This window comes from Canis aureus, chromosome 6 (genome assembly GCF_053574225.1).
Source record: "Canis aureus isolate CA01 chromosome 6, VMU_Caureus_v.1.0, whole genome shotgun sequence".
Classification (NCBI taxonomy): Eukaryota; Metazoa; Chordata; class Mammalia; order Carnivora; family Canidae; genus Canis; species Canis aureus.
In genome coordinates, this window is record NC_135616.1 from 16,237,715 (window position 1) to 16,262,638 (window position 24,924).

Consider the following 24,924-nt stretch of genomic DNA (forward strand, 5'->3'; position numbering starts at 1 on the left):
GAACAAAGTGTGTGATTTAGCTAAAAATACTACACCAATGTTATTTTCATGGTTTCTGATAATTACATACTGTGGGTGACGTCAGTTATAACATTAAGGGAAGCTGCATAAAGGATACATACAAACTTTACTATTTTTGCACTTTCCTGGTAAGTCTAACATTATTTCAAAACAAAAAGTTAAGGAAAATGTACTTTCCTAATCAAGTTGCAAACATCTGAAAGGATTGTAGACAGCAGCCCACTTAATTAGATTTGAATCAGATTCAGGTCCTAAGATGTTCTGTTAAAGAATGGGTGGTTAACAGTGCTTAAAAAATCACTCGGCACCTGATGTAATGAGCACTTATATAATGAGTATTATATAAGACTCATAAATCATTGACCTCTCCCTCTGAAACTGATAATACATTATATGTTAATTAACTGAATTTAAATAAAATTAAAAAGATAAAAATAAACATCACTTGTCATTTGGGATAGATCAATGAAACTAACCTCAAATGTTTAAATGTCTAGGTCTCTGTTTACTAGCTAACTATAGGACATTAGCAATCATGGAGTGGTATTCATGTGATATTTGTTTCTTGGTTTAATTAACCAAGGACTGCCAGGTGAAAGCTGGAAGTGCCACTTGGGTAATCTTGTTGTTCTCGCCCTGGGGAATACACAAAACTGCTCACCTGTAGCACCACACAGCAAAAAATGCTCCAAAAAACATGAGCAAAAATGCCATGTAGGTGATCCACATGATGACATACATGGCATCCAGGCCCAAAATTCTCCAGGGAGCCGGAGCGGGTGGGGGCTGGGGCTTGGGGCCACAGACCACCGAGCAATCTTGGCAACTGCACGGTGCCGTGACCTCGTCCACAGGCTCGTCACAGCCCTTGGTGGCATTGTTCATGGGCTTCATCCCATGGGCTGGAAGATCTGTAGGGAGGATGGGCTTGAATGAGTATCTCAAAAAAAAAAAAAAAAAGTGACAAAGTTGGCATTTAATTATATTTAAACCTAGTGATAAGCATATAGATGACAAACAGAACCATAAAAGTAAAAAAGACCAGAGGTTTCCATCCGATCAAATGATGTTTTGCTGCATAGCCCTATGAAGTTTAAGTTACTTCAAATAACTGGGTACCAGGTTTGTCACTGAGGTTAGGGTACCCCACATTCCACAGCAAACCTCCAGCGAGGGGAGGGGCAAGTCTAACATGATTGCAGGGCTCCTTAAAAGGCCCCTGTAATGCTTTGCCCCCCTTTTTTTTTTTTTTTTTTAATACAAAACAAAAATCCAGGCTCATTCTTTCAATTAGGTAGCAACACCTGAAGGTAATTTCTTCTTCTCCATGTTCACTGCCAGCCCCCTAAATTAACCAGGGGCAAGGGAAATGTTCTAGTTACTTCTCTCACTGGAGGGAAAGTCCAGGAACTAGTTATCTGGATTTATTGTCCTGTTGCAGACGAAGGCTCCTGGGCTTTAAAACCACATCATAAATACGCCTAACTTGGGAATCTACCTGAAAATATGGGTATGATGGTGAAAGGTGCCTGGCCGTTGTCCTTATTGAACATGTACTCGATCCAGTTGGTGGCATTGCAGGCCTCGGCCTCCTTCCCACACAGGAGTCCCAGGGCTTTGTCATTACTGGAGGGGGCCTCCACGTCCCGGCAGGCGTTGTACATGGCTGGCAGAGGAAGAAGGAAAAAGGCTGAAAAACCATACTGCTTTAGCCCCCTGGGGAGATCTTACAAAAGGCCTCTGGAAGGCGAGCTCAGCCACAGGCACCACAGTCAGAAGCCACTGGCTGGCAGGTGGGACAGGAAACACCCGGCGCAGGAGTGGAGATTACCTGTAACGTGGACTCATCACTCTGCCAGTAATATGCAGGGCTACATTCCAAGTCACATAAACATAAAAAAATACTCAGGAAAGGCTTTATGGCATCCCACGTAGCTCACAGTAGCTCAGAGGACTATTATCATCGCTGCAGAGAAGAACATACTAAGGCTGGGGAAGAAGTAAGAACTCTAGGAGGGTCTCTTCAGTCAGGGAAGCTGGTTCCAGAAATCTGGGGCAGGAAACTCTATGGCTGAAGAGTTTGGAATTTACAGGGGAAAACTTGCTTTAGGGCAAAGGTCACATGAATGAACCTAATACTACTCTCTATTTTGGCTCCATTTTATTTTATTAAGATTTTATTTGTTATTTGAGAGAGTGAGTATGTGTGTGTGAGGAGAGAGAGAGAGAGAGCACGTAAGCACGATCTCAGGGCAGGGAGGAACAGGGAGAAGCAGACTTCTCGCTGAGGCAGGCTCAATCCCAGAACTCCGGGATCATGACCTGAGCCGAAGGTGGATGCTTAACCGACTGAGCCACCCAGGCGCCCCTGGTTCCACTTCAGAAGACATAAAGACAGCCCACAAAATAAGGACCATGTCAACGGCATTTTGCACATAAAAAAGTAGTAGTAATGGGCCCTGTATTAACATTCATTTACCAGTCCCTACTGTAGAAACCACCTTCAGGCAAACAGGCTTGAGCAGTGGCATGTAGAAGGGGCCCATCAGGTGACCCACCTCACAATACTCTTAAACGGACTAATGGGCTACTAACAATCAGGCACAGTTACCAAAAAAGGGAGAATTCCATACTCTCCATACCTCATCTTCCCCCTTTAAATACAGCCCCCACCCATAGCTGCTCCTCTGCAGTCCTGCTCACCGCTCCCCTCATGTCCGTATCCTACCCCCCCTTTGCGAGATATATTCAACAAACTTCTGTCTCCTTTGTTCTGCCTCAGGTGAATTTTTTCACTGCCTGTGCCACCAATTAATCCACATTTGGGGGCCCCCATTTAGATACCACACCTACTTGTTAGAAACTTCCCAGAAACTTCTTCCCTAAACTTTAAGGAGATGCTTCATAAATTCATTGTTTTAGCCTTGTTCTTGAAAGGCAATTCAGGTAGAGTGACTTAGCTATGATTATTCCATGGCCTTCTGGTCTCTTTCACTGCTGGGAAAAAAACTCTCCAAATGGAATTCTTTTATGATGATTTGTAATTTTTTTCTACTTCTTTTTAAGATACTTGTCTTTGGAGTTTTATAGTTTTTCTATGCTATAGTTACATGGATTTTTAACAGCTTTACTGAAATATAACTCATCTACCATACAATTCACCTATCTGAAGTCTCCTGAACCCTTCCTTACAGTAAACTATAATCCTGGATTTGATGTTTATCTTTCCTGTGCGTGTTCGTGTACTTTCATGATATATCGTATCCATAGATAAACAGTACTATTATAAACAACATGCTACCTATATCCCATAACTTATTTTCAATTTTCTAAGTCATTCAAGTGAGTGACATAACTAATTCAAACATTTTTAAGTATTCTATTATAGACTATGACTATGCTCCAACATATTTATCCATTCCCCTCTTAGCATTTACTGCCCTCAATGATTTTTCTTTTTAAAGACTTTTTATTTATTGGAGAGAGAGAAAAGAGAGAGCATATGAGACAAGAGTATGAGCTGGGGGTGGAAGGAAGGGGTAGAGAGGAAGGGAAGACTCCCCGTTGAGCAGGGAGCCCAATATGGGGCTTGATCCCAGGACCCTGGGATCATGATCTGAGCTGAAGGCAGTCACTCAACAGACTGAGCCACCCAGGCGCCCCTATTTATATATTTTTTAATGGACTTCTTAAGGAGTTTTAGGTTCACGGTAAAATTGAGAATTCCCATATAACTCCTGCTTCAATACAAGCACAACCTCGCCACTATCCACAGCACCCAACTGGTGCATTTGTTATACAACTGAACTTAGGATGACACATCACTGTCACCCAAAGTCCACAGTCTACTTTAGGGCTCACACTAGGTGTTGTACATTTTATGAGTTTTGGCAAATATACCATGACTTGTACCCACCATTACAGAATTAAACAAATCTCACTGCCCTTAACATCCTCTGTGTGCCTACTCACTCTGCTTCCCCCAGCCCCTGACTCATTTTTTCACTGTCCCCATGGTTTTGCCTCTTCCAGAATGTAATAAAACTGGAATCATTCAGGATGTAGGCTTTCCATATTGGCTTCTAGATTTAAAGATTTAAAGGTCCCTCCATGTCATCTCATACCTTGATAGCTCCTTTCTTTTTAGTGCTGAATGATATTCCATTATCTAGGTGTACCCCCGTTTACTTATTCAGCTACCGAAGGGCATCTTGGTTACTTCAAGTTTTGGAAGTTTTGAATAAAGTTGCTATAAGCAGGCCTGGAAGGGTTTTTGTGTGGACGTGTCTTCAACTCTTTTGGGTAAATGCCAAAGAGCATGATTGCTGGATCATATGATAAGAGTATTTTTAGTTTCCTAAGAAATTGCCAAGCTGTCTTCCAAAGTGGCTATGCCACTCTGCATTCGCAGCAATGAATGAGAGTTTCTGTGCTTCCACCTCCTCACCAGCATTTGGTGGTGTCAGCGTCCTGGGTTCTGGCCATTCTACTGTATGTGTGGACGTAAATCATGTAACTATTGCAAACTGTATCTCACTGTTGTTTTAATTCAACTTTTTCTGATAATATATAATGTTGAGCATCTTTTCATCTGCTATCTGCCATCCGTATATCTTCTCTGATGAAGTGTCTGATCATGATGAAGTGTCTGATCAGTGTCCATGTATTCAGTCAAGTTGTTTGTTCACTTTCTTATTACTGAGTTTTAAGAGTTCTTCATATATTTTGTAACAATTCTTTGTGAGATGTGTCTTCTGCAAGTATTTTCTTTCTTTTTTTTAAAAAAAGATTATTTATTTATTTATTTATTTATTTATTTATTTATTTATTATAGACACGGGGGGCGGGGGGGGGTGCAGAGACACAGGAGGAGGGAGAAGCAGGCTCCATGCAGGGAGCCCAATGTGGGACTCGATCCCGGGACTCCAGGATCGCGCCCTGGGCCAAAGGCAGGCGCCAAACTGCTGAGCCACCCAGGGATCCCCTGCAAGTATTTTCTCCCAGTCATGCTTACCTTCTCATTCTCTTGATGTCTCTAGTTTTTGATAATTGCAAAAACCCTACAATGAATGTTCTTATATCATTCTTTGTTTACATGCATTAAGAGTTTCTCTACAGCAGGGGCACCTGGGTGGCTCAGACGGTTAAGCATCTGCCTTTGGCTCAGGTCATGATCTCCAGGTCCTGGGATCAAGCCCCACATTGGGCTCCCAGCTCAGCGGGGAGTCTGCTTCTTATTCTCCTCCTCCTTGTGCTTTCTCTCTCAAATGAATTAACAAAAAATCTTAAAAAACAAAAACAAAAACTTTCTCTGTGGCAGGCAGCTATAAAAATGGAATTTCTGGGATGAGGGTATACTTATCTTCAACTTTACCAGGTAGTGCAAAAATTGTTTTTAAAATGGTCTTCAAACACTTCCACTAAGTTATGGTTACCAGTGGTGCAGTATATTAGCACTCCTATTGCTTGAATATCCTCACCAATATTTGGAATTGACTGATTTTTTTTACATTTATGCCAATCTGATATGTGAAATGATAGTTCACTGTTTTCATCTGCATTTCAATGACTGCTCTAGATATTGATTGTTTATAAATCTTTTCACTATGGTTTCTGCTTTTCCTCTCTTCTAGAACCTTTTCTTATCTTAAAGTCATAAAGATATTTTACACTTCCAAAATGTCCAAAATTAGGATTTTTTATTCTATACATTTTTGGTATGATATGCAAAAATAAAAATTAGAGGACTAATCAATTTTTTAACACTATTTATCAACTAGCCCACCCTTTCCTTCAATGACTTGTAACAATGCACCTGTTATGTATCAATTCTCCATATGCAAAGTTCTGTTTCTAGACAAAATGATCTCTCTTCACTCAGTCTGGTTGTCCTTTATGTCACATCTTGTGGTAGATTTATTCCTATACAACTTATTTTTTGTTGCTTTTGTGAAGGGGACAATCTTTTATTTTTTAATTTATTTTATTTTTATTTTTTTTTACAATCTTAATTGTTTTAAAATCAATTTATATTATTTTTTAGTATTTAAATTTTTCTATTAAATTTGTGATTACCTTTTCAAATGATCATTACAATTAAATCTGTATGTTGCTCTAATATGCTGAATTCTTATTCGTTCCTGGGCACGTTCTTATTCAGTTGTGTCGAATCTGCTGTTTATCTTTTAGTTCACTTAAAGGACTATTTTTCATCAATAGAGCCAGTTGGTTCTACTCTTAATTTGTTCATTCTTTTCCCCTTGTGTTCTATTCTTTTAGAAGTCCTTTATCTCAATCATTTTCAACTGACGCTAGATGGTCTTTCTCAGACTGTCCTAGGATTTCTAGCTGCTATGGGTCCCTTTCTGCAGTTGTATCTGCTTACTCTCTCTTATGGTAATATGTTTCTTCATAGTCAAATCTCCTCTCCTCTGCTTTACCCTTCCAAACCCTCTCAAGTTTTGCAACAACTCATGAAGTCACACAATGCAGGTCCACTGGAAACAAAGTTCTAATGGCTTCTAAAATGTACAGAAGTAAACCTGCATGCAGTAAAAATTTCCATGTGGAAATTTACAGTTAGGATAGAGTTAAGCAAATACTTCAAAAAGATTGTTTTATAGGTTGTAGCTCAAGTTCTGGATACACACAAAACAACAACTCATGTTTCATGGCCAACAGAATTAAAAACCGCCATTTTCCACATAGTTGACAAAAGAAAGGAACAATTAATCCACAGTCCTTATACCAACTATAAAAAAAGGAATAATTAAAAGTTTACTCACCATTGGCAAAACTCTCTCCGACATAGTACTGTAATTCTTTTACGTTCGTTTTTGTCTGGTTTGTAACAGGATCAACATAATCTTCAGTTTCTGTAACATTCAGAAACTGACTTTGCCGAGGGCTACATGTCAGCTCGCAAAACAGGTTCATTAGGTTATAAAAACAGGATGGACATCTAAAGAAAAAGTAAACTATATTTTGTCTGATCTCACAGGTAACAGGGTCAGCGAAAACATGATTTACAACAAAGAACATTTAAAATTTATTTTACAAGGTGACAAATAAATTGCCTGAAGACATCTTAAACCCAGCCGTTCTAAACCTAAAATCAGAGGTCTCTTTACAAACTGCCCTAATTACTACACATATGTTGTCCAGGTTTAATTGTAGGAAGGGAAAAAAATGCTTCTCTGAATTCTGTGTTTTATAATTTATCGACATGTTTCCTTTTCTTAAAGCTAAAAGGACTTTGGAGTGTCATGGTGACCACTCTGATGAAGAAGGGAAAACAAGGGAAAAATGAGATTCACATGTTAGAATTTTCACCTTCTTATTGAACGGCTTTCTTTAAGCCCTGGGTAATCCCTTGACCCTTTCTAAACACAAGAGGATCTCCCCATGGCTTGAGAAGAAGCTGTGAGAACAGCGGTGGTGCGTGCACTGCAGAAGCACACGGGTTTTCATGAGAACTACAAGCGGTCTGCTCTCCAGGTTCACCGATGAAGCTCCTAATGCTGACTTACTGGGTTGCAGAAATGTCTCTCCAGTTGGGTTCACTGTTAGCCGCAAAAGCTACTGCTGCGTTAGACCTGCATTCTCGTGGCACAACCAATGGGGGTCACTCAGTTCTGATCCACTCCGCGTGCCACATGACACAGAGCAGGCAAGGTGGTCCCAGCCTTCACTGCCCCTGGTCTAGTAAGGGAGCAGACATGCACCCTGACCTGCTTTCAGGCGTCCTGTGCTCTACCGTGACAAGAACAGGAACTACAATTACACCATCCTAACAGAAAGCGCTCCAGGGGTGCAGATTTCTACCATGTTCCATGGATTAAAAATCTCTTGCCATGTAACTACATTTCATCTCTGCAATCATCAGTTTCGATAGCTCCACAATATTCCCTATGTTAGCTTCTCATTATTGGCTTTGAAAAAAAAAAAAAAGAGCTGACAACATGAGGGAAAGTTTGGTTATCTTTTGATCTTGGTTATCCTTATGTCCATAATGCCTCAACTGGTGTAGGGTGCTAAGTAAATGTATTTTGACTGAATGATGAGTCCATCAACATCTCCTAGCCTACAGGGTATGCTGTTTGATCAGGTTCTCAACTTTTTGATCTACTATATGGTATGCTGTCCTGAAAGGATGGTTTAGCAAAGGTTTTCCACTCTGTATTGCCAATTTAAACTCCTGGGAAGCAGCAGGGAGGGTTTTCTCAGTGGATGCCGACTGTCCTGTCACCTGCCATGACATGCACACGGAGAAGTGCTTCCCCTCTTCTTATGTCCCTCCAACCCACATTTATCAGGGTGCTTTGGTGTGAAATATTTAGAAAGATACCATGAAGTGCTGTTCTACAGACCTCCACCAGCTTGTTCTTTGGCACATGTGAGAATCACTGAGTAAGCTTTGAGAACACCTATTATGCAGCCCTTTTCACAGCCCCAGTCATAGAGAACAGTCTGGACAGTGGACTGTGACAAAACCAGCAAATTGCCAGAACAATCTTGTTAACAGCTACCAAAGGCCAGCTCTATGGAGGACTGGGGCTCTAGCATCTCACATTACTATAGGGAGAGAGAACCACATCCCATCCAGGGGCAGGGAGGGGAGGATGGCCATGTTAGGGACCACATGGAGGAGGGTCTCAGTCACAGATGTGGCAGGACCACCAGAACCTCTCGTCCACACAGCACCCAGAGGCTCAAAAGTGAAAGGACCCAGTCCACGGTGCAGATACCCTTGGGGAGGGACCATCTCAGAGGAGAGCCATGTCTCAGCTCTGCATGGAACTAAGTAGAAAATGAAGTCTGACAACTATTACTTTATTGAGAAATTATGCTTGATAAGATTACTTTCTTGAAACATCAAACATGAAAACTGACTTTTAGGAGTAAATCAGACTGTCCCTGGTTAATAAGCACCCTAAACCCATTTTTTATCTGTGTGCCAGGAGGCCAGCCTACCTGGACAGGAACTGCAGGGGAAGCTGTAGGCTGTCCTTCAGAGTCCGGAGCTGCTGCACGTCACAGCACACGCTGACATTGTCAAAGAATAATCCTGGACAGAGCTCCTTTTGGGTGAGAAAGCATGGTTATCACAGTAGCCAAGTCAGATGAGGACCCACATTCCTCAATGAAATAAGGCAATTTTATTCGCCTAGTCCTTCTTTAGGTACACATGGGTAAGAAACATGTTTGCAAAGTTCTTGTAGAATTCTTTTAAAAGATTTTCAAATTTGGGGTGCCTGGGTGGCTCAGGTGGTTAAGCATCTGCCTTTGGCTAAGGTCATAATCCCGGCATCCTGGGATCAAGCCCTGCATTGGGCTCCCTGCTCAGCGGGGAGTCTGCTTCTCCCTCTCCCTATGCCTGCCATTCCTCCTCTACTTGTGCACTCTCTCAAATAAATAAATCAATAAAACCTTAAAAAAAAAAAGGCTATCAAATTTACTATTCAAAATGAGGGAGTTGCAAAAGTAGAGGCAATAGAGATATTTCAATTTTTTTTTTTTTCTTATTTGGAAGCTCACTCTCCTCCCTGGACAATCTGTTTTACTTCTTACTCTTAGGTTTTCTGTTTAAGTTTAATCCAAATGTGATCTACTACTTCCATTGGTCACTCTGGGGAAAGTCAGATGTCTTTAATAATTCTGATGAAAGCAGAAAGCAAGCTGAAGAGACCTGCTGCTCCCCCGTCAACCTGATTTTACATTATGTAAGCCTCTAGCACCAGTCTTTTCACCTTGATTTTACCAGTTCTTTTCTAATATCCCTGTGTATCACGAATGGTAAACGAGACAAGAAAGAACAGAATCCTGGTCGCAACCAAAGGTCACAGGCTCTGGGTGGAAAATGGAGGAACCACTAAACAGAGGACAAGAGAGTCAACGCTACTTAGCAGCCTAGGGGGCTTGAGTCCTAAAATCCAGGAACTAAAAAAAAAAAAAAAAAAAAAAGGTAACTTCTAGTACATTTTCAAGAAGCTGCAAAGAGCAACATTTGAGGTACCAAGGTCAGTCCCTAAATAGTAACCTGCTATGGGGAAACCAAGAGAAAGGCAGGAAGTCAGCCCCAGAGAAATTCTGCCTCTAAAGTTACATTATCTTCTGTGCCACTGTGTGCCCCAGATAAGGTTTGGGATAGGTATTAAGCCTGTTAGTTTCAGCCCCACCCCACCGTGATATTTACAGTATAATTACAGAGGATCTCGGATTATAATTTTGTGTTCCCAAAGCCCAAGACAACAAACTTACCTGCATTAAGTCATACCCATCCTTTGGCAAGGGTTTTGGTGGCCCCGAATATTGGCAGTTATACCTCTTGTCTCCAGATGCAATTCCACACTCTCCATACCATACACAGGACTGTGCAAACACCTAGAGTTGACACAAAACTCCATTCATCAGGGCCCCAAAGGCTAAAGGAAATTTCAGTGGCAAAAAGCACCCCTTCAAACACCAGTACAGAACCTTCCAACATTATCTGCAAAATGAAGTGGCAGTGAGAGGCACTGGTTAGTTAACATTTTGAAAAAAATATTAAGATACACCAGATGCCCAATACGGGCTTGTCAAGTCAGTCAGTGAAGGAGGTCATAGAAATCATGTAATTTGTTGATGACGGAAGCTATACTTCCTGTAAGGATCACTAAGAATCAGTGTAGAGGAAAGAAAGCAAGACAGTATGTGAGTCTGCAATTACTAAGGCACTATATTTGCATATCTGCATAAGAAACTATATAAGCTCCAAGTAATAAAAGAACATTTCCACATATATTTAGGTAAATTTCTATCAGCGCATCATGAGTAACATGAAAAGCAAACCTGAAAGCACTAACAAACCCTAAGAAGGAACAAGAATAAACACAGTGTCCTCCAGATTTAAGTAGAAAGCAAGGCATGTGCTAACTTTATGGAAAACCACCTCAGCAATCTTAAAAGAAAAACATTCAACTCTTCAATAAAGGTTTCTCGAGAGCCACTGGTACTTCCCACGTCAGAGTCACAAGGCTGTCAGAAAGTTCAGAAGGGGAGGAGGGAGCAGTGTGAATCATCACGTTGGCAAGCCTGGTCATGCTGGCCAAGGCCACGGGCCTCCACGGTCTTGCAATCATCTGGCCCATGGGGAAACAAAGGCTCTCAAGAAGCAACCATGACTCCCAAGATACCTCATGGAAAAGCCCCTGGAAAAAAATCTGAGAAAAGCAACTGAGTGAATTCTCTCCAGCGGCAGTGGCCAGCGACCAACACATGTTCCCGACCAACACATGTTCAAGGAGGTCAGTCAGTCTGTGCTGGCCCCTAGCATCAAGATACACATCTCACCACAGACAGAGCTGGAAACATGACAGGAAAAAAGCTTGCAGGAGGTTGGGGTGTGTATGTGTGGGGTATCGAAAAGATCAAGATTCCTTTGAATTCATTTCTTCAGATATTTTAAGATTTATTTGAGAGCGAGCAAGAGAGTGAGCAGGAAGGTCAGAGGGAGAGAATCCCAAACAGACTCCATGCTAAGTGTGGAGCCTGATGCGGGGCTCGATCCCCCGACCCTGAGATCACGACCTGAGCCAAAAATAAAAGTTGGACACTCAACTGACTGAGCCAACTAGGTGCCCCTCAGTCTTCAGATATTTTAAAACAGAATCTATGACTTATTCCTATCTAGACTCATTAAGAGTCAAGTTTAGGCCACAAGGAAAGGAAATTATACAAATGAGGAAGTGACCAGTTTTCAACAATGCCACATACCAAATCTCTGGCAAGAAGGTGCAAAATTTCACCACCATTTTTATTTAAAAAGAATTGTAGCAATTAGTCCATGAACCTAGTAATTCCAGGGAATCACTCTTTCCTAAATACTAAAAGGAAATGATCCATCTACTTAAGTTTGAAAAGGCTTTTCTGCCCTTTTGCTAAGGAGGTGGCATAACTGCTGGTATCGACGTGTAACTTAAATACAAGTGATCCAGCCTTAGACCTCACAGATCATTCAACAGACCCAAAGGGCAAGCAGGTCCAGGTCTGGGGCACCCTTGCAAGTCACCCACTGAAGTGACAAACCCAGTCAATGAACCACGATGCTGGCATGACTAACAGGAGGGGGCGGTCATGTGGAGTTCCCTTTCCTCAGCCTTCAGCGCTATGAAAGTATGCGGTTCCCACTGATCCTTTATGGGAACCTCACGTCTCTTACTTGAAAGCAACGTTTCCACAGTCAGGTAGAATAGCGGTGGGAAAAGGAAGTGGGGGGAGGTCAGGAGTCTCGGGTTCCGATCCTCAGAGCTCATGAGCGTCTCAACCAACATGCACGCTGAGCCTGACTGCACGTGCAGCGGGTTACTTGACCGTGCTGAGCAGTTTTGTTCTCTGTGGACGGCAGCCAATCTTTCAGGTTTGCTGTGAAGGTGGCCTATGGGACTGGAGGTGGGAGTACTTACTAAACTGTAAAGTGCTATGCAATCAAATGCAAGCGTAATTATTATTAATGTCTCCCAACTGCTGGGACCTCAGCAAAGGGGTCCCAAAGAGCTGGACTAAAACACCTGAGATTTCTTTGGGCCCAGGAAAATTCTGCTTGACTCAATGCTTGTAGGTTTGCTTCTCAGTCATCCTGCTTCTAGAAGCAGCCCCGACCCAGTGGGGCCTGAAGGTGCTGATGAGCCATTTACTCTGTGTGAAGCACTGATTCACTGCTCTTCATATATTAGTCCGATTAATATCCTCACAACAAGTTGATGAGGGAGGTGCCATTATACCCATTTCACAGATGAGGAAATGGGAGGCACAGAGAGGTTTATCTGTCCGAGAGAGGCAGAGCCAGAACATTCTAGTTCCAGAAACAGACTTTGGGTAAAATGTAATCACTGCGTAATGAAGGTCCTCACTCTAGCGCCCCCGCCCCCTTGCACAAGGCATAGGCACGTGTGTGCTCACTCACACTGCTGTGCTGGTGGGGGAGCCCTCTTTTCCCCTCAGCTCTCTCTTGCCTCACCCTCCTCTAATTACCTTCAGCTGAAAACACTGCTGTGGAGCCGGCCCGGCTGGGGCAGCGCCTCTCAGCCTCCTCAGGGACCTCCACCACCTGACCCCTCTTCTAGCCTCTCAACCTCATCTCTCTGTGCATCCCTTCACCTGCTCCTCCCAATAAACACCGCTCTGATTTCATTCTTCCTCTTGGTCAAATGACCCCAATTTCTCTCTAGTTGCACTTGCGGTTACGTGACCCACAATCCCAGGTGATCCAAAGGAAACCAATCTCTCCTCTACTGCCAAGCTCACCTCCTGGGGAAGCTCCCGGTACAAGTGCACTTTCTGGTGCCCCTGCCTTCCCTTCCTACTGAGCACACAGCCATCCTTTGCTCCCTTGGGCACGGACTCCCTATAGGCCGCCTTGCCACCTCCTGTGCAGACCTTGGCAAGTCAGCTGGACTCTTGCTGAGCTGAGGCTCCACAGCTTTCCAATGCCCAGAAACCCACCATCCACCTTCCCGGTGCCTATGAGACCAGCTCCAGGTGCCTGACATGGCTCCAGTGTCCATGCTCATCTCCCACCTGTCCTTACCTTCCGTCCCATACGGAGCGGGACCTGCCTGCCCCTGCACTGTTCATGCCTCCCTCCCCTATACTCCCTACACTCCCGCTACCTGCCAAGGCCACTCTTCAACCACCACCTCCCCCAGGGGCCTTCTCGACCCAGTCAAGCACAGCCCCTCCCCTCCCTGAGCTCCACCAGCGGGGGTTGCTCCCACCTCTCCCTTAATCCAGGCACTGGATCCCTTAATCCTCAGACCTGTGAGGCCCGAACTGGAATAACACCACTCTACAGATGAAAAAACTGACAATTACCCAGGTGGAGTGACTCATCTGAGGCCACACCTAAAAGTGGCAGAGCCAGATGCCACCCGAAGCCTGGCTGGTCTGGAAGCCTGGGTTCTTGTTCCTCAGGCCACCCCAAGGGTCACTCTCGGCTGGGCCACGCTCACCTCCGTATCCCACCAAGAACCTAGCTGGCATTGGGACGGCTGGATTTCCAGTCTCCAAATCGCAACAGCACAGCAGGTGCTCAGGACTTGACGGACAAGGACAGATGGACCTTAGGATCCCTGGAATGTCAGGGCAGCAGAAGCTGACACCAAGAGTGTACTATGCAACAGCTCCCACGGGGCGCTCGCCTCCTTTCTAAGCAAAGCACCTGCTTTCTAAAAGTAAGGTGTGGCTGGGCGCTGCCTTTACGCGGATACAAGCATGCCTGCTGCTGACTTCACACCAGTGTAATGCCCACTTAGGGAAGCAACACTGAAATAAAACCTAGCACTGTCTGAGGTCGGCCAGAGCCCAAAGTGCACCTGATCCAACACGAGCTCAGTGCTGGAGACTGATGGTGGCTGCACAGCAACAGCTTTGGTCCTCATGTCACACGGACTGTATAGTTAAAAGCTGCCAGTTTTATACTATGTGTTTTACCATGAGACATGAGCCCAGATGTCCTTCATGTAAGAGAAAAGCCCAGTGGCAAGGGCTGCAGGGAGCACTCTGTCAACCATCACACATCAACCATCACTACCCAATGGAGCAGCCTGACGGCCAGTTCAGACAGAATCAAAACTACGGGTCTGAGCGCCAGGTGACACGTCTCGTTAAAGCTCCGCTCAAGTCCCAGAGATCCGAATCTAAAGAAAGGACAGCGACTCTTCACAGATCTTGTGGACACTGACCATTCACAGGGCTATTTATACCCCAAGAACGATCTTATTGAAGCATTTTAACATTTTACCGATTCCTATAATATTAAAGATAAATGACTGTAGGATTTATTTCCTTTAATCATGGACTCCATACCCACTCATGACAAATCTGCAAAACCTCACAGGTGTATGCGAAGTAACACCGGAAGCTCCCCCACCCCCACCCTCTTTCTCAGATTTAACCAATGCTAACATCATAGAGCTGGGTCTTCTAGGCTTTTAATTCCTCCCAGCAGGTAACCTGTAGAGACATATACCCACAAACACCTACAAGTGCAGTAACTTTCAAATAGCTTTATAACGAGTAAGTCTTGACAACCCCACACACACTGGCTTCTGGCTCAACTTGAACCTGCCCTTCACTATATTCATCTGGACCTGGAAGGCCAGACCACAGTGCTTCTCCATAGGTTGCATCCCTACCTTAAAAGCCTCTCCCAAGGCAGTCACCTCCATTAAAGCTTCATTCTGACTCCTCTGACCTGGTTCCAGCGTTGGTGCTGCCCCCCATCAGGTGAGCTAGCCTGAGGGCAGAGGCAGGTCAGCCCAGGCAGCAACTGGCTGCCCTTAGAGGCATCCATCACAGTGGCTCAAGTCAGCAGGTGTTCTGAGACCAGAGCTCCGGTGGGGTAGTATCTGTTCCTATCACTTACCCGCCACAAGCTGGATCCCCTGGGGGCGGGGTGTAAATAAGCTTTTCCATGGAGCGCCAAGTATTAAATATTGTAGGCTTATGCACCATAAGGTCTTTGTGGAAAATACTCAACAAGCCTGTTGTGGTTCAAATGCAACCACAGACAACAGGTACATGATGGGTGTAGGGGTGACAGAGAAAGCTTTATTCAGAACAACAAGCTCTGGCCAGGCTGTGATCTGTGGGTTTCATCCTAGGATGAAGCAGAATTTCTGAGAATTGCAAGTTGGATATGTAGGGAGAAGCTCCAAGGGTAGTTTCTGGCTATTGTCTCCAGTCCCTTGTAAGCCCGCAAAGTCATCAAGAGCAGAGCCCAGCTGTTATATTTCCTCTGAGGGGCTCTGCAGTACCTTACCCAGTGGTCACCCATTCAGAAACCATCAAATCTCTCGATCAGTTCAGGACTTCAAATGGATTGTGTAAGTTCAGAAATGAGAAGTATGGGTTGTTTTGGCTTCCCACCAGAATTTAGTAGTTACAAGGCTAGAGTGTCTCCACTTTTAAAGGTCAGGGCATATGGCTATTTCACAACATGCTCTAGAGCTTAATTATTGGGTATACGATTAGACAGAGAAGTTTTTTTTTTTTTTTTTCCCAGTAATAACAGTAGTTCAGCAGGTTAAAAACAAAGCCCCTTCTGCTATATGTCAGCAACTATAGCAACTGCTAAATAAACTCTAAAGGAGAACTCTACAAAAGCACATCTTATCATATGGAGAAGTTTGGAACATGAGCAACAGAATCGTACACTCTGGGCCGCCTGTAGTAAATCTGACGTATTAACTAACTCATAACAAAATGCTTCATGAATGTCAACCTCATGCTGGTGACAAAGTTAAGTGCTTTCTTCCTTACTGCCTCCTGTACTTCTCTGATACCTCTGGAGTAGTACGGCGGCATTTTACAGGTAATGAAACCAAGGCTCAGGGAAGATTCTCTGAGGTCACAGGGTTAGTATGTGACAAAACCAGTAACAAGAATGAAGATTTTAAAGGCCAAGTTAATTAAACACTATCGTTTCCCTGGTCTCTCTAGCTGCTGTACTGCTCAAACTCCAGCTCAGTTTGTACAGATGTATCCTCAGAGTGTCACACAGACAGAGCTCTGAGGATACATCTCTTTACACACACACATGTTCACCTGTGGAAATAATGACTCCCATTTACATCTTTTTATGTATGTCTCTAGGCAGCTGTCAAGTCAGGTTAGCTCTCACTGACCATCCTCAGCTCCAGGACTGCCCTGGCCACCCCCATGGCATGTGGAGTGCAGGGCTGGGTCCTCTCATTTCTACCGCTGTCCTGGATGGGGAGAGCTCATGGCAGACCCTGGGGACACACCAGCTCAAGTTCCAGCAAGGGAGCTCGGGTAGGTGGTAAGGGGTAGGGAGAGGCCTCTGCAGGGAGCAGACAGGCTGGCCTGACCAGTCATGACAACGCAGGATGGGACGGAGGAACGGACACAGAGAATCCTATCCAGAGACTAAGCTGCCTGCTTCATTCTTGGAGTCAGGTAGGCAGACCAAACAAACATGGTGGGACATTTGGGGTGGAGGCTGGTCTGGTCTGACTTCTGGTGATGGAAATCTCTGGAACTCTGTTTTAGAGCTAACCTGGGGAGATCATGTCTACATAACAAAGGATAATTTGTGGGAGCACCAGGCATGCCTGTAAATGGGTATTTACTTCATTTCTAGTCTCAGCTAGTCTTTGCCTTACAAATAACCCCTCTAGCTTACCGTTTCCTTAAGTGACTTGCCAAGATCATACTACTTGGTATTAGACATTTCTGAGCCTTCACACCCACAGGTTTGAAAAATAACCCAAAAGCCACAAGACTAAAACAAAACCAAGGAAGTAGATGGGAGTATATTTCGTCCACAGGTCTTTTCCTATGGAACATTCACACGGTGTGGCAACTGAACAAAGGGACAGGCCAGCAGGCTAAATTGATTCCTGATTCATCAGTGGCTTTTGGAGAAGCCAGACTGGAGCTAGAAACAAGCCATGAAGGAGATGCCCTATTGGCCCTCTGGATCAGCTGTTCAACACTCATTCAATTTTGCTTGCTAAATATGGAGAATCTGGTAGCAATATTTTAAATTTGAATAAATTAGAGCACAAGTCAGGAGACAGTGGTTCACGCCCTTAGTCTGCCATTTACCAGCTATGTGACTTTGGGACAAACTTGAGCCTTAGTATCCTTAATTTCCTGCAAAACAGGAAACACAGTATCCCATGTATCTTAAAGCGGTCCTGTGATGTTAAAACGAGACCAGATGTGTCCTAGCAATGGAGTACTATGCACAAATTAGGTAACTTTTTTTTGTAGTTTCTTGTAATCTAAAATATCACTCTGAAAAAGTTTTGAGATAACTTACATACCATAAAATTTACCCTTTTCAAGTATACAATTGAATGTTTTTTTGTAATAACCAGGTAACTCCCCCCTATTTTCTCCAGCTTCCTCTTGTCTACTTGGTAAGCATTAATTCACCCTCCAAAGATCAGCTCAAAAATTGACTCCCCATAATGTTTTGTTCTTCCCTTTGTTAAGAGTACATTTTGCACTATATTGTAATTTTATGTATTCACCCTTCTTCCTGTCAACTATGAACGAGTCAGGGACAGAGACTGCTAACATTTACACAGCACTTTACAGTTTCTGGATTGCTTTCTGTACAGGTAGTACTGTTGGTCTATTTTTGTACCTACACTGTGCCCACAGCAACCACTTTATATTTATGAAACTAGTGAATGGCAGGAACTTGAGTTCCTCTGTGGCCTAAGGGACAATAAGATAAAGAACAAATATGAAAACTTCCCTCTCAAATCCTCCAACGGCACACTTGCACCAGAAACAGGTTTGGGTGGAATGTAAAAAACAAAACAAATGCGAAACAGTTTTTTTCTTTTTCCCCCTAAGTTTTCTTGCCAAAGCGAATATTCTAAAGACTGAAAATAAGAGGCATAAATCCAAGCAAAGAAAAATTTATTGGGCCACAGTTGATTATTATCACCCAGAAAGCAATGCAATTCCGGTTTCAACTAGCTTCTGAATCCTTCCATCCTATCCCTACACCTAAACCCATGGAGATCCAATGATCTGATGACTCAGAAAAGAGAGTCCTGGCCCTTTTGGAAATGGTAAAGTACAGTTCTTGCCCTCAAGGAGCCTACAATCTGCTACTTCAATTCAAGCAATATTTTGCTCTTTCCTTGTGCACTGTGAGAAGTAGGCATAGATGTTAACCTGATCTTCCAGAGGAGGAGACAGAGGCTCCAGGGGATCACTGGCCTACCCAAGATCACTCTTGGTGAGAGGAAAAGCCCCGACCCACACCCAGGTAAAAGCTGCTGCTGCAGTATAAACACTGACTTAGAGCCTCAGAGAGAAGGCATTTTAGTTGGGGAATAGGATAACAAATGCCCTGGATGATGTAGCATTTGAACTGGGCCTTGGAAGACAGGCAGAGTTTTGATAGCAAGTAGTTTATTTGGCTGGAGAGCTTATGCCTTTGACAGAGCTGTGGGTGTCAGGGCAGAAAGGGGTGCCCACGATCAGAGATGGCCTAACCCTGGCTTCTGCAGTAGATACTGTGTCATCCTTAAAACACCCTGAAAAGACTCCCTTTTGGGAGGAGGGGAGGGTGGGGAAGGGTTACCCAGGAAAAGAGAGATCATACTGTCTTCAGACCAGAGGGATTCTTTGTTCTGGGTAACATGACAAACACTGAAGCAATACAAAGACCTATTCAGCAAGTCGTTTTCTTTCTGCCCACTCGCTAAAATAAAAACCTCATTTTCCCTTGATTACTTATGTTAATTAGATATCCCAGCATCAATCAGGGAGTAGGAGAGACTGGGAAAGATTAACCATCTGAAATTGGGGCGAATGTGGGTTTTCTTCAGTGCTCTCTGGTCAGAAGATTAAACCCTTGTCGATCTCTTCAGGAAAAACCATTTTAATGGCTTATTTTCTACCTAGGCCTCACTATGTTTCAAGATCTCAAGAAAAAGCTTGCAAAAATTACAGACAGAAGAGAGAGATACATATGATTTCTCAAAACCACACACATTATTTGGATGACCACAGGGTTTAAGATTTTTATTTATTAATGAGAGACACCCAGAGAGTGAGAGTGAGAGTGAGAGCGAGAGCGAGAGCGGCAGAGAGAGAAGCAGGCTCCATGCAGGGAGCCTGATGCGGGACCTGATCCTGGGTCTCCAGGATCACGCCCTGGGCCAAAGGCGGCGCTAAACTGCTGAGCTACCCGGGCTGCCCAACCACAGGGTTTAAAAGCCGTGCAGTCTAGTGTTATTTCATCATCTGTAAAAACTAAGAATTAAGAAAGGCAAAAATCCCCTCAAAATGTCTATCAGACCTTACCAAGGACAACTATGTCTGCTAATTCTGTGACAGAACTTCCTGAGTGCTCACACTGAACCCAGACAAGGTGCTATCACTGGTTAAGAAGTCTAAAAGCAAACCTCTCTCCTTACCCCCCTAGTCTGTTCAGGGATATTGGAAGCTTCTGGCCACAGAGGAAGCTAATTTGTAAAATAAAGGAATATTTCCAGTTAAGATTTACAGACCCTCCAAGGCATTTTGCAAGAGACTCATGATGAACTTCTGACCTGTCTTAAAGTCCTAGGAAGAAAAGCACTCGGCCATCCGTCTTGATATTACCTTGAGGCAAAAGGATTTCAGAGGTAAGTTAAAGTCACTTACCAATGTGAAGCCTGCCTACTAGATCCTGACCTAAAACTCCAGGCAAACTGAATAGCTGTATTTTCTTTAAGGCACAGAATTGCTACTGTTTCTTGAGTTTTTACTACAGTGATATGATCTATGTATCATGTTCCCTAATAACCCCAATAATCCTACAAGCTATTGTCTTCAAAAAACAAAACAAAACCCTAAATCTTGAGAGAGCAACGTCCCCAAAGCAAGAGCTAGTGATAGTCTATCCACTGACCCCATTCCAAACCACCTCCCTGCCCTTCTCTGCCTCCTCTCCAACCAGGCACCAGAGATATGCTCTTCCACAAGCCCACACATCTAGGGATCCCCTCCACATACGCAAAGGAGGGAGCCACAGCTCTTCTCTTGGTTCTTGGACCCTTACTGGGTCAGCAAAACCTACCTGCTTCTAAGAACTACCCAGAAATTTAAGGAGGGGTTTTTCCTAATCCAGGGAAGCTCCTGAATCTGCTTTTCCCTATGATTTACTACCTCATTGTTACCGACACGTAGATGAGTGGGCACAAGGGCACAGGGTTCCCAGAGTTCCACTCTAACATCCTCATCTGGTTTAATCAACACTATATCCTTAGACTTTCTCCCTCCTCCCCCCACCCCTGCCTTCTGCTCAGGTTGTGATCCTGGGATCCAGTCCTGCATCAGGCTCCCTGCAAGGAGTCTGTTTCTCCCTCTGCCTAGGTCTCTGCCTCTCTGTGTCTCTCATGAATAAATGAACAAAATCTTTAAAAATAAAATAGAACACTGCCGACGCAGTAATAGCAGTGAATGCAGCTGAGAGTTTGTGAATTTTCTCTGTTCAAAGAACCAGTTCCTAATTTCACTGAACCTTTCTCATCTTTTTAGTTTCTAATTCATTTATTTCTGCTCTGATCTTTATTAATCCCTTCTTTCTACTAATTTGGGGCTTTTCCCCCTAGGTCCTTTAGGTATAAAGTTGCAGTTGAGAATTTTCTTCTGTATTGAAGTAGGCCTGTATCACTATGAACTTTGCTCTAAGAACCCCTTTTGCTGCATCCCACAGATCATGGTAGGTCATATTTGTTTTAATTTGTCTCTAGATATTTTTAAATTTCTCCTTTGATTTTCTTCAATGACCCACTGATTGATCAGTAGCATGCTGTTTAATCTCCTTTTTGTGGGTTTTCCTATTTTCTTCTCGTAATTTTTAGTTCCATACTAATGTCGGAAAAGATGCTTGATATGGATTTCAACCTTCTTGAATTTATTGAGGCTTGTTTTGTGACCCAATGTGTGATTTATTCTGTAGAACATTCCATGTACACTTGAGAAGTAAATTGTGCTGCTTTTAGAGGGAGCATGCTCTGTCTATATCCATTAAGTCCACCTGGTCTACTGTGTCATTTAAGACTCATGTTTCCCTGTTGACTTTTTTGTCTATTCATTGATGAAAGTGAGCTATTAAAACCTCTTACTACTGTTTTATTGCTTTCAATTTCTCCCTTTAGGTCTGTAAATATTTGTGTTATATATTTTGGTGCTCCAATGTTGGGTGCATCTATCATTATAAATGTTACATCTTTTTGCTGGATCTACCTCTTTACCATTAGGTAATGAATGCTCTTGTCTTTTATTACAGTCTTTGTTTTAATGTCTATTTTGTCTGACATGAGTATAGTTACTTCAGTATTCTTTCAATTTCCATTTGTATGGAGTATTTTCTCCCATCCCTTCCTCAGTCTGTGACTAGGAAAAAAAAGAGAGGGCTCAAAATCAGAAATAAAAGAGAAGTTACAACTAATATCACATAAACATAAAGGATCGTTAAGAGACTACTATGAACAATTACAAACCAACAAACAGAACAACTTAGAAGAAATGGATAAATTCCTGGAAACACGCAGTCTCACAAGACTGAATCACGAAAAAATAGGAAATCTGAATAGACTGATTACTAGTAAGGAGAATGAAACAGAAATCAAAAATCTCAAAACAAACGTCCCAGGACCAGTCAACTTCACTGGCAAATTCCACCAAACATTAAAAGATTTAATACATACACTCAAAGTCTTCCAAAAATTGAAGAGGAGGAAAAGCTTTCAAACACATTTTATGAGGCCAGTGTTACTCTTATACCAAAACCAGACCAGGGCACTATTAAAAAAACAACAACCAACAGTCCAATATTCTTGATGAACACGGATGCAAAAATCCTCAACAAAATATTAGCACACCAAATCCAATAACATATTAAAAAGATCATAAAACATGACTAGGTGAGATTTATTCTGTGGATTCAAGGATGGTTCAACATCTATAGATCAATTAGTGTGATATATCACATCAACAAGATGATAGGTAAGTAAGAACAGGATGCCTATTCTTGTCACTTTTGCTCAACATAACATTGGAAATCCTAGTCATGGCAATTAGATAAAATAAATAAAAGGCATCCAAATCAGAAAGGAAAAAGTAAAACTCCCACTATTTGCAGATGACATGATACATGAATTCAGTAAATTGTAGGATATAAAATCAGTACGGAGAAATCTGTGGCGTGTCTATACACTAACAATGAAACATCATAAAGAGAAATGAAGAAAACATTTCCATTTACAATTACCTCAAAAAGAATAAAATATCTAGGAATAAATTTAACGAAGGAGATGAAAATCATAAGACACTGATGAGGGGATCCCTGGGTGGCTCAGAGGTTTGGCGCTTGCCTTGGGCCCAGGGCGTGATCCTGGAGACCCGGAATCGGGTCCCGCATCGGGCTCCCTGCATGGAGCCTGCTTCTCCCTCTGCCTATGTCTCTGCCTCTCTCTTTCTCTCTCTCGGTCTCTCTCTGTGTCTCTCATGAATAAATAATAAAATAAAATCTTAAAAAAAAAAAATAAGACACTGATGAAAGAAGCTGAAGAAGACACAAAGGAATGGAAAAATAATCTGTGCTCATGAATTGGAAGAATATTATTAAAATATCTATACTACTGAAAGCAATCTACAGATTCAATGAAATACCTATCAAAATTCCATTGGCACACTTTACAGAACAGGAACAAATAATTGTAAAATTTATATGGAGCCACAAAAGATACTGAAAAGCCAAAGCAATCTTAAAGAACACCTGCTGGAGATCTCACACTCCCTCATTTCATACTATGTTACAAATCTATAGTAATCAAAATAGCACGGTATTGGTATAAGACACAAAGATCAATGGAACAGAACTGAGAGCCCAGAAATGAACCCACACAGGTAAGGACAATCAATCTACAACAAATGAGCCAAGAATGTACAATAGAGAAAGGATAGTTTCGTCAATAACTTGATGTTGGGAAAACTGGACAACCACATATAAAAGTATGAAACTGGACCACTATCTTACACAATTCACAAAAATGATCTCAAAATGGATTAAAGACTTGAATGGAAGCCAGGAAACCGTAAAATTCCTAGACGAAAACATAGGCGGTAATCTGCTGGACATCAGTCTTAGTGATGTCTTTGGGGATCTGACTCCAAAAATGAGAGACAAAAAGAAAGCTAAAGAGGAGGGACTACACCAAACCAAAAAGTATCTGCACAGCAAAGGAAACTATCAACAAAATGAAAAGGCAACCTACTGAATGGGAGAACATATTTGCAAGCCATATACCTGATAAAGAGTTAATATTCAAGATATAGAAAGAACTCCTACAACTCAACACCAACAAAAACCCAATTAAAAAATGGGCAGACGATCTGAACAGACATTTCCGCAAAGACATACAGATGGCACATAAGACATACAACAGCCACATGAAAAGACATTCAAGATCACTATTAGGGAAATGCAAATCAAAATCACAATGAGGTATCACCTCACACCTGTTACAATGGATGTTATCAAAGAGACAAGAAATGACAAGTGTTGGTGAGGATGTGGAGAAAGGGAAACCCTTGTACGCTGTTGGTGGGATTGTAAATTGCTACAACCATTGTGGAAAACACTATGTGGTTCCTCAAAGAATTAAGAATAGAAATACCGGGGTAGCCCGGTGGCTACCGGTTTAGCTCAGTGGTTTAGCGCCGCCATCAGCACAGGGCATGATCCTGGAGTCCCGGGATCGAGTCCCACGTCAGTCTCCCTGCATGGAGCCTGCTTCTCCCTCTGCCTGTGTCCCTGCCTCTCTCTCTCTCTCTCTCTCTCATGAATAAATAAATAAAATATTTAAAAAAAAGAAGAACAGAAATATCATATGACCCAGCCATTCTACCTCTGATTATTTACCCGAAGAAAATGAAAACACCAATTCGAAAAGATACATGCACCCCCTACATTCACAAAAGCATTATTCACAACAATCAAAATATGTAAACAACCTAAATGTCCACTGACAGATGAGTAAGATGTGATATACTTATATAATGGAATACTACTCAGCCATAAAAAAGGAATGAAATCCTGCCATTTGCCACATGGATGGACCTTGAGGGGATCATGCTAAGCAAAATACGTCAGATGGAGAAAGACAAATACCCAGTGACTTCACTGATACATGGAATCTAACAAACCAAGCCAAGCCAAGGCAAATCGAGCCAAACCAAACCAAACCAAACCAAACCAAACCGAACTCACAGATAACAGACTAGCTGTTACCAGAGGCGAAGGAGGTTGGGGATTGGGGAAAATGGGTGAAGGGTCAACTGTATGGTGATGAGTAACAGACTCGTGGTGATCACTCTGCAGTG

The 24,924-nt window shown here is 42.8% G+C and overlaps 1 protein-coding gene across 1 annotated transcript in view; it reads right to left on the reverse strand.

The window, feature by feature from the left end:
• The window catches only part of NPC1 (NPC intracellular cholesterol transporter 1), a 53,017-nt gene that overhangs the window by 27,189 nt on the left and 904 nt on the right, over positions 1-24,924 (reverse strand). Inside the window, exons 2-6 of the mRNA XM_077900266.1 lie at positions 10,282-10,404; positions 8,995-9,101; positions 6,807-6,982; positions 1,520-1,687; positions 683-932 (exon numbers count right to left, since the gene is read on the reverse strand). Coding sequence (XP_077756392.1) covers positions 683-932; positions 1,520-1,687; positions 6,807-6,982; positions 8,995-9,101; positions 10,282-10,404 — 824 coding nt within the window. The remainder of the gene's footprint in view (positions 1-682; positions 933-1,519; positions 1,688-6,806; positions 6,983-8,994; positions 9,102-10,281; positions 10,405-24,924) is intronic.